This window comes from Dipodomys ordii, unplaced genomic scaffold (assembly GCF_000151885.1).
Source record: "Dipodomys ordii isolate 6190 unplaced genomic scaffold, Dord_2.0 Scaffold23, whole genome shotgun sequence".
Classification (NCBI taxonomy): Eukaryota; Metazoa; Chordata; class Mammalia; order Rodentia; family Heteromyidae; genus Dipodomys; species Dipodomys ordii.
The window spans coordinates 12,101,482-12,110,727 of NW_012267239.1; the positions used below are offsets into that span (position 1 = coordinate 12,101,482).

The following is a 9,246-nucleotide window of genomic DNA, read 5'->3' on the forward strand; positions in this document are numbered from 1 at the left end:
GAGTGTGGAGGCTGCTCCTCCGAGGGAGTGTGGAGGCTGCTCCTCCGAGGGAGTGTGGAGGCTGCTCCTCCGAGGGAGTGTGGAGGCTGCTCCTCTGAGGGAGTGTGGAGGCTGCTCCTCTGAGGGAGTGTGGAGGCTGCTCCTCTGAGGGAGTGTGGAGGCTGCTCCTCCGAGGGAGTGTGGAGGCTGCTCCGTGGCCCTCGGTTCCAGCCGACGCCCCTCTAGTCTTCCAAGGCTTCTCTGACGCTTCCCCATCCTGCTAGGCAGAGACACGGCCCGACTCACGTTCTGCCACCCTGCCACTGCAGGCAGAATCACCTGATTACAGAAAAGCCTCACTGTGGCTGCTTTTTTTTTGGTCTGGTGCAGGAGTTTGAACTCTTGCCGGCCTGGCAGGTGCTCTACCACGTACGCCATGCCTCTAGCCCCTGAGTTTTCTCAAATCTGCATCAAACCCATGATCACATAAGAGGGAAGACCGCAGGGTGATCACTGAACAAAGGCGTAGGTAGGAGTGAGTGCTGGTCGATGTGTCTCCTACTAAAACTGAGACCAGATTCAAGACACACTCAGCCGTGTGCTTGAGATGAGGCTTTCCTTCTCTCCACGCAGCTTCTGCTCCGTCTCCGTCTTTCTCGCTAGCTGCTCCCAACCTCCTTTCCTGTGCTCAGTCTGCCTCCCTTCCTGCGGGGCCCACCTCCCTGGCCTGGCCACTGTCCTGGTCCCCGTCCGTTCTTCTGGTGTGGCTGTGCTTCAGAATGATAGCCTCGTGGTTTCTCGTTGAAGTGCCCACGGGTGGCGAGCGTTCCAGCGACTCTTGGTTCTGTCAGGTGTCACAGAGCTGGTGTCGTGTGCGCTGCTCACTAGGCCGTAGCTCGATACCACGCGCAGCTACACATTTTTGTGCATTTAGGAGCGTATAACAGCCAGGGTCTCGGGCGCGTTTGCTTCCACAGCTTGCTTTCCTAGGTGTGCGTGTTACGAGTTTCCACCTCCTAGCGCCTCACTTACCGCTGGGAAGACAGGGAAGATGGGCTCAGTGGAAGCCAGACGGCCATCCCGCCTGTCACCTGTGGTCTTCCCAGCAGGCATCTTGCATGCCAGCTGCCCGGAGTTTTGTCTGCAGTTCTTTGGCCAGCCCCTCTTCCTCATTTTAAAGAACACCAGGCTGTTGGTAACAGTCTCCTAAGTATGCCAAAGTTAACTGATACTCGGAAGAATGTAGCTATCCAGAGAATATCGGTGTACTTTCAGTTGGGGCCTTGTCAGGCAAGATCACAGGAACAGCCATCAAGCAGATCTGAATGACCAGGTGACTCATTTGAAATAAAATCTGTGCTTTTGTAAATTATTTAAAGAAGGTTCCAGAATGAGATACCCACTTGGATCAGTCGGGTGTCTGACATGTCCTACCTGAAAGTCACCTGGCTGACACTTTGAAGGACCTCACTAGAAGAGATTACCAGGAGTGGAAATGTTAGCAGTTTTACCCAGGAGATTCTTGGATCCATGATGGTTTTATATTAGTACTCCAAGAAGAAGCTAGTATTTGTGTTGGCTTTTGTGAAAAATCCCCGAGTATTAGCAAAAGAACAATTGATGTTATAAGATTCGCTCTTGCTAGAATTAATAAGCATGCTCCCTAGGAGAGGATAGACTTCAATGGATGTGTAAATCGAGGTCAATGTGTCTGATTAGGCTGGCCTTTCTCTGCAAGAATTTGTCAAAGGTATTTGTCCTACAATTTGGGCTTCTTGCTTCTAGGTGGCAGTGTTGTGTCCATTACATAACAAACTCTTCAGTAAGATACAGTATTTATAGTTTATAAAGAGTTATATAGTTTAGTTTTAGAGTTAATATGTGTGTGTGTGTACACACACACGGGAGAGGCTGAGATTCCACTCATCTGTAATAGCTCATGTAAGTTTTGTTAAATTTCTCTGTAGCTCAGCAGACTTCTGATAGGATTGTAAAATTTGTAATTGTTTATGGAGAAATCCATATACTGAGCAACAATTTCTGCTTTAAATATCTACTATATAATTTTTATTATATCCTATCGACTTTTGAAAGATGATAAAAAAATAGTTTTGCAAGGCACTTTACTGCATAAATATTTAAATAAAATCTGCTTGGTGTGGGGTATGAGTATTAGTTTGGTTAGTGACAGGTTCTGCTCCAAAGTACAAGCAGAGTTCTGTGATTGTATGTGGTATCAACAGTTGATTGGAAGGACTTCATGCGCTCCTGTCTGCTGTAAGTAAATGAGATCAAGCCTACGCAGCGCTCAGCGCTTCCAAATCCATAACACGCACCTCCAGATGTGCCGAGACCCTCCATGAGATGGGGCGGCACACAAATCCCACAGATCCACTGGAGCCTTAAGGGGCCTAGTTGATTTGGGCACTTTTCTGCCATAGAGAATTCTTATTTCCTACCCGGGAGCTTGGACGTCTTTCCAACCATGTCTTTGAGATGGACTACATTGAGCCATCCTGGGGAGAGATGTTTTGGTCTTGTTTGACGCAGCGTGATATAATGGAACAGACAGAGTGCATGTAGAAGCCAGGCCACCGGGGAATGAGGCCTGCTCTGCCTCTCACCAGCAGACAGAGAGAGAGAGACAGAGAGACAGAGAGGAAGGGGGGGAGAGGGAGAGAGAGAGGGAGAGGGGGAGGAGGAGGGAAAGGGGGGGGAGGAAGGGGAGGGAGAAGGACTTTATCTACACAACTTTTGAAATGTAGAGTGATAGCAGCGAACACACATTTATTCCCTGACTAGACAATAGAGCGTGTAGAGGGTGGGTGAGTCCGTCTTCATTGTTAGAGGATTATTTGGCTCAGAGTCTTGGGGAAATGAACTGAAATGATAAGATTGGACAAGCACATGGATCTGGCTCTGAGTCTGGGGCCTGAGCAGTAGCTCATACACATGGTAAGGCCGGAAGCCAGAGACAGAGAGAGGTCAGCCGTGGGCTTTGTGACAGCCCACTTTGTGGGAGCCCTGAGGGCTCAGGGGGACTGTGGTAGCACTTCCCGCAGGAGGCCCCACGCACTGGCCTCCAGCTCTCAGCCCCTCACCTCTCTCCCACATCACCACTCTCGGCACCAGGCCTCCAGCTCAGAGCCTTAGGTGACTAACCATAGCCACGTCACTGCAGAGGGAATTATAGCAATGGTCTCCTCCATTAGATGGATTTGAAAATTCAGAGATTGTCTCTCAAGGCATCTTGCTGTTGGCAGGTCAAAAAAACCCAGCTTCCCCGAGTTCTGCTGTGTCACAATTCCCCAGCTCCTTTGTGACCATTCGTGGCCTAGCGGTCCAGGAAGGAAGCTCACTTCCTTTAGTGTGTTGACTCTTAGTTCATTGTAATCCAGCGACGCACAGAGCCTTTTTAAAAGCTTGTTAATTCGCTGTTACAAGTGAAATGCTGATGGAAAGTTAAGTTATTCCAACCTTCTGGCTTCAGGTTTCTGACACGCACACGCTTAACCTTTCATGCTGCTGTCCTGGTTTGGATGGAACCCCAGAGAACAGGACTTAGCTTCTAGTCTACGCTGGTGTGATGCGTTCGTAGCACTGACTGCCCAAGAACACCAGTGGATTCTGAAATGACAGCCACCGTGGAGCTCTGTCTATACTGTTTCTGTCCATACGTGCCCATGGCTAGAGATTTATAAATGAGGCGCAATATAGGATCAGTAACAAAGTGAAATAATCATAGCCACACTGTGATAGAAGAAGTTATCCTAAAGGCATTCAGCCTTCACAGACAGGGACAGACTTGCTGTAGACCCCGTAACTTAGAAATGCCGTTCCAGTAGTGTAATTTTAAAAGGAAGGGAAGACTATACATAATGCGGACAATGGAAAGAATGCCTCTTCTATCTTGATCATTTTATAAATGCGTATGTCTCTCTATATATTTACATTTATGATGCATCACAGTCCTTGCTTGGGCAAAGATAAATCCTCACCCCTGAGGCCAGGCTCCCACAAGGATGCCCAGAGGCTCCCTACCGGCCGGCCGGGCCGGATCTCCTGGAACAGCATTCAGCAGCTACATTTGTGTCTCTTAAAATCTTGGGCAATGACAGGTCTCTTCTCATAGCTTAGAAATGACTTGAAAGACAGAAAACATGTCTGTGTTGTTCCCAGGGCACCGAGGACAGTGCTCAATGCATGCGGTTGTGTTCCTGAGTGCAAGCGAGGTCAATCAGATGGACACCGGGAGAGCATGCGCCTGCCCCTCGCCCTCCTCTCCCAGTCAGCCCCCGCCCCTGCAGACACCGCAGGACGCCTCACAGTCTCCTGACACTTTCCTTTGGCCCAACGAGAGGCTCCTGTGGCCGTTTCCAAATATAATCACTCTGTTTCTTTCTGATACTCACTGTGGTCTGGTCTTGCTGAGTTCAATCCCTTCCCATCCAGTAGAAACCTGGCTATATTCGGTTCCTTGCCCATCACTTCCACATCCAGTGTTCACAGCGAGTTCCTGGCTTTCCCGGGTCTCTGGCATCTCAAGGTTTTCTGTAGGACACTGTAGGAGATGAAATTCTTCTCTGAGCTGGGAGAGTGAGGAGGTGCTATTTCGGAGCAGATGTCAGCAGAGCCTTCTCTCCGTGCTTGGAGTCAGCAGCAGCGTGCCCCACGCCGGCCAGGAAGAGTGGCTGAGCATGGGCTCCAGAGCGGAGGCCGCGAGCCGGCCTCCTGGGGCTCTCTTGGCTGCAGGCAACTGAGCTTTGAGGGACCCGTGGCCTTGGCTCATCTTTCAGGTGTGTGAAGGTGTGAGTTCAAACTGGTTTGGAGTTTAATGGGGCAGGGCTGGCGCAGGCCGGACGGCCGCGTTCTGTGCGTGCACAGTGAAGCTGTGCTTCTCCACGCCGCCCTGCTGCCCCTGCCAGACACTGCTCTGTGTGCTGTTAAGGAGCCACGACCGTACTCTCCAGTTCAAACGAACCAGACAGGGGCCACACACGAAGGTGAGGAAACACACTGCCAGCCACTCTCCTCGTTTGACGGTCGCTGCCCAGCTGTGCACACATACCCGTCAGATCAGCCGCGTCGCTGCCCAGCTGTGCACACGTACCCGTCAGATCGGCCGGGTCGCTGCCCAGCTGTGCACACGTACCCGTCAGATCGGCCTTCCTCGGGATTGGAAAGCCTGGAGAGAAGAAGAGCTACTATTGCAGAGTGCCAGGCATCTGGCGGCGGTCCACCGTCCAGGGGACCAATATGATGGCCAAAATAAGGAGAGCGCCAGCCCTTTCTCCCACCACACCGAACGCAGGGAGGGCAGCGCACACGGGACACGGGTCTGGGCGCGGGGAGGAGAGCGTGCGGGTCTGGGCCCGGGGAGGGCAGTGCGGATCTTGGTGTGGGGAGGACAGCGCACGCGGGTCTGGGCCCGGGGAGGACAGCGCACGCGGGTCTGGGCGCAGGGAGGAGAGCGTGCGGGTCTGGGCCCGGGGAGAGCGTGCGGGTCTGGGCCCGGGGAGGGCAGTGCGGATCTTGGTGTGGGGAGGACAGCGCACGCGGGTCTGGGCCCGGGGAGGACAGCGCACGCAGGTCTGGGCGCAGGGAGGAGAGCGTGCGGGTCTGGGCCCGGGGAGGACAGTGCGGATCTGAGTGCGGGTCACACGCAGGGCAGGCCTCTCATCCATGCAGCTGCAAAGGCTTCTGTCTTCAAGGGAACACGCCTGCTTTCCTGTGAACGTTCACATGATGCAGAAATGACTGATGAGTCCAGAGCCAGCCTTAGCTGCGGGTGTTCTGCAATGGACAGTCTCTAAACCAGGCTCGGTGAAGGTGGAGGAGACCCTGGCTTCCCGGAGGTCTGCTGGCTGAGAGTGATGGGCATGGATACGCCTCCCGAGGTGGTTCCGTACCTGGGGAGTCTGTTTACGGCAGAGGCTCCTCAGGGACTTGCTTCATCATGGATCCGTGTGCTGCTGGAACGATGCCACCTGCGTCCTGAAAGCGCTTCCTGTGTACGAGGCCCTGCCCCGCACCACCAAGTCTTACACAAAGGAGACAGCAGACCTTGTGAATAAGAAAGGGGAACACAAAATAAGCCGTGTCCTCCTCGTGGTCTTTGGATAAGTTGTTTTCATAACGTGAATTGTAGGACAGTTCTGTACAGCAGGAATTCTAGGTGGTTAGAGCCGTTGACTGTAAGAGACCTCGAGTATTTAAATAGAAGCCTACTGAAGACCTTTGTAGAAAAGTACTTGAGAATGTAAGTTGCTTATTGCTGACAGGATTGCTTGTTCCTGGATTAATACTTCAATAAAGAGCTTTAATAAAGTAAAATTGTAGGAAGGTCCAAAACCCACAGTAACTCGGGACCTCTCTTAATTTTGAGGACATTGAATTTCAGAGGGGTTGAAATACGTACACATACTTGGACATAAAAGGGAATTTAAAGATAACTAATTCTTTGTCTTTGTTTTTAAATGAAAACACTTGTCAGAAAGCTATCTGAGTCTTTGTAACAGGCCAGCTTTACATCCAAGCTCCGTGGAGACAGCGCTACCTGTCTGGAAGTTTGAGAGAGCTGTCAGAGACGCTGGCCCGCGTCTCTCCTCGCTGTTACTCTCGCGGTGTTAGTGTTCTGCCGGAGGATTGGCATTCAAGATGATCACATGCTGTGTTCCCACAGAAGATTGCGTAGCAGGGCACTGGACGGTAAACTCCTGAGGAGAAAAGATCTTGTTCCTCAGTGCCTTCCTCAATATCTAGCATTTACATAGACACACTTATACTTAGCAGCGATAGGGCACTCCAGCTGTGTCTTTAGGGGCATGGCTTCTGGAGACAGGCTACCTACGAGTCTCACTTGGCCAGATATAATACCTGGAGGCAGGTGGCCTAAATTCTCTGGGTCTTGGTATCCTTGGATAAAAACTAGAACATGACGAGGCACTGTCTCATTGGGTGGATCTAAGAAGTAAGTTGGTATATGTAAAGAGGAAGTCCTCTGCGAGCTGTTACGTCCAGTCTTTCTTGCGCTGTAGAGAACTGTTCTAGAACAGGCCAAGTGTCATAGTGCTAACCAAGTGCTGCCGATCCTGACGGGTTATTACAGGGATTGGCAGCTCTTATCTGGAAATGTCTTTGTTCAGAGCTGTTAATCCTCTCTGCTGCTTCTTTTTACACGGATGTCCAGGTTCTTATCAGATAAGCAGATTCCCTACTTGGTCACTGCAGTCTTCCAGCCCATCCTGGTCTGGACACTGCTCTTCATGACTGAGATCCAGTAGTGGTCTTCTTTGGGCCCACTGTACCACAGCTGCTGCTGAGTCTGCCCTCCCTTGTCCCGCAGATACAGGTCCAGATGAACCTGTCTTCCCCCATCCCTCAGACACAAGCGCACGCGAGCCAGCCTGCACTTGAGTTGCTGCACAATTTCCTGGTTACACTTTCCCTCAGCCTTGAGGCTGGCCTCTTCCCAGCCTTCAGAATCCAGCGTAAACCCTGTCTCATCATGAACAAAAGAAAGCCATCCTTTTGCATGCGAATTCATGTGTCCAGTGTCGTTTTGGGTCATGCCTTTGAAATGCTGTGCCTGACTGCTCCCTGGCTGGCGTAAGCAGGCCTCCTCACTCTGTTTTATTTCCGCAGTACATTCCGCCAGATCTCTGCGTCTGCAGTTTCGTGCTGGAGCAGTCCCTGTCCGTCAGAGCCCTGCAGGAGATGCTAGCCAGCACCGGGGAAGATGGCGGCGAAGGGGTGAGTCCCTGCATGGCACTGTGGGTTTGAAACGGGGCGCACCACACATCCGAAGCACAGTCTGCATTTCATCCCTCCACTCTGGAACAGGGAAGTCTTAGGATCTTTGAGGCAATCATATAGAGATAGTAAATCTTCTTCCTGAATTTGGGTCCTTGTCCATCGTGGGTCTTGAACTCTGGGCCTGGGCGCTGTCCCTCACCTCTTCATCTCAAGGTGAGCGCTCTACCCCTTGAGCCACAGCACCACTTCTGGTTTTCTGGTGGTTAATTGGAGATAAAAGTCTCACAGATTTTCCTGCCCTGACTTGCTTTGAACCGCGATCCTCAGATCTCAGCCTCCTGAGTAGCTAGGATGACGGTGTGAGCCACCAGCACCCAGCTGAACTTGGTTCCGCTTAGCCACACTGACCCCGCTCCTTTGGAATGACCAGCTTCCCCTGGAATATAGAAAAGTGTAGAGGGCACTGACCTCTGTCCTCCTTTAGCCCCAATCTGTGAAGGAGCACAGAGAGGCTGAGGCATGGCGTTTATAACTCACAGCAGGCAGAGAGGAGCTCCTGTACGATTCAGGCTTTGACGCCCCTCCCCAGATCAGCAGCTTCACCGAGGATGAGCAGATACAGAGCCGCGTGTGAGTGAGTGTGTGTCATCTCCCGGTCCAGAAGGTCCTGCAGAAGGACCTTGTCCAGATCGTTCAGAGTCACCTTGATTCTTCTCTTCCCTAGTGACCCGCACTCGTAGCTGTTAGATCACACACTTTAGTTCTAGAACGCTGCAGGTCCGTTTCTTCTTCACCCCCCTCACATCTCCATCTGTCCGTCCTCTCTCGGGATCATGCAGCCGCCATCCGTGCTCTGCCTTCCTCTGTATTAACCCTCCCCATTTCAGGGTGCAGATCCAAGCATTACGCTCCCCTTTCTCCCCTTCGCCTGGAGATGAATTGTGTCAGTGGCCCTTCAGGATTTGGCCAGCCCTGCGCACTTCCCTGTGGCTAGGCACACCCACCAAGCCCTCCATGTCTCCATGACACACTCAATTCCTCTCCCTGAACACTCTGGGGGTGTTTTTTTTTTTGCCTTTGATGCTGTCTATCAGCTGTTTCTTCCTCCTCCACTTCCTCCTCCTCCTCCTCCTCCTCCTCCTCTTCCTCCTCCTGTCCCTCCTCCTCCTTCAAGGAACCAGTTTAGATATTAGACAGCTGAGAGCACCCCCCGCCCGTGTCGCCTTGGATCACTCTGGGTCCCTTCCCCGCCCTGTCCCCGTGGCCCTGCAGTGATGGCCAGTTTTACTTCCCGTCTTCTGCCCTGGAGCGTGTGGAGCCTGGGTGGCGAGCTCCTTGCATACCATGTGGCAGGGTTCATTGTACCTGACTGAAGTCGTACACAGCCCACACGAGTCTTGCTTGTGGTCTTCGAAGAGACCGTGACGTTAGAATCAGTAGGGTCCGCGACCGTGACGTTAGAATCAGTAGGGTCCGCGACCGTGACGTTAGAATCAGTAGGGTCCGCGACCG

The 9,246-nt window shown here is 52.1% G+C and overlaps 1 protein-coding gene across 1 annotated transcript in view; it reads left to right on the forward strand.

Moving 5' to 3' along the window:
- Positions 1-9,246, forward strand: part of Ryr3 (ryanodine receptor 3) — a 273,574-nt gene that overhangs the window by 18,968 nt on the left and 245,360 nt on the right. The window contains exon 3 of the mRNA XM_013014307.1: positions 7,624-7,731. Within this exon, the coding sequence (XP_012869761.1) occupies positions 7,624-7,731 (108 nt within the window). The remainder of the gene's footprint in view (positions 1-7,623; positions 7,732-9,246) is intronic.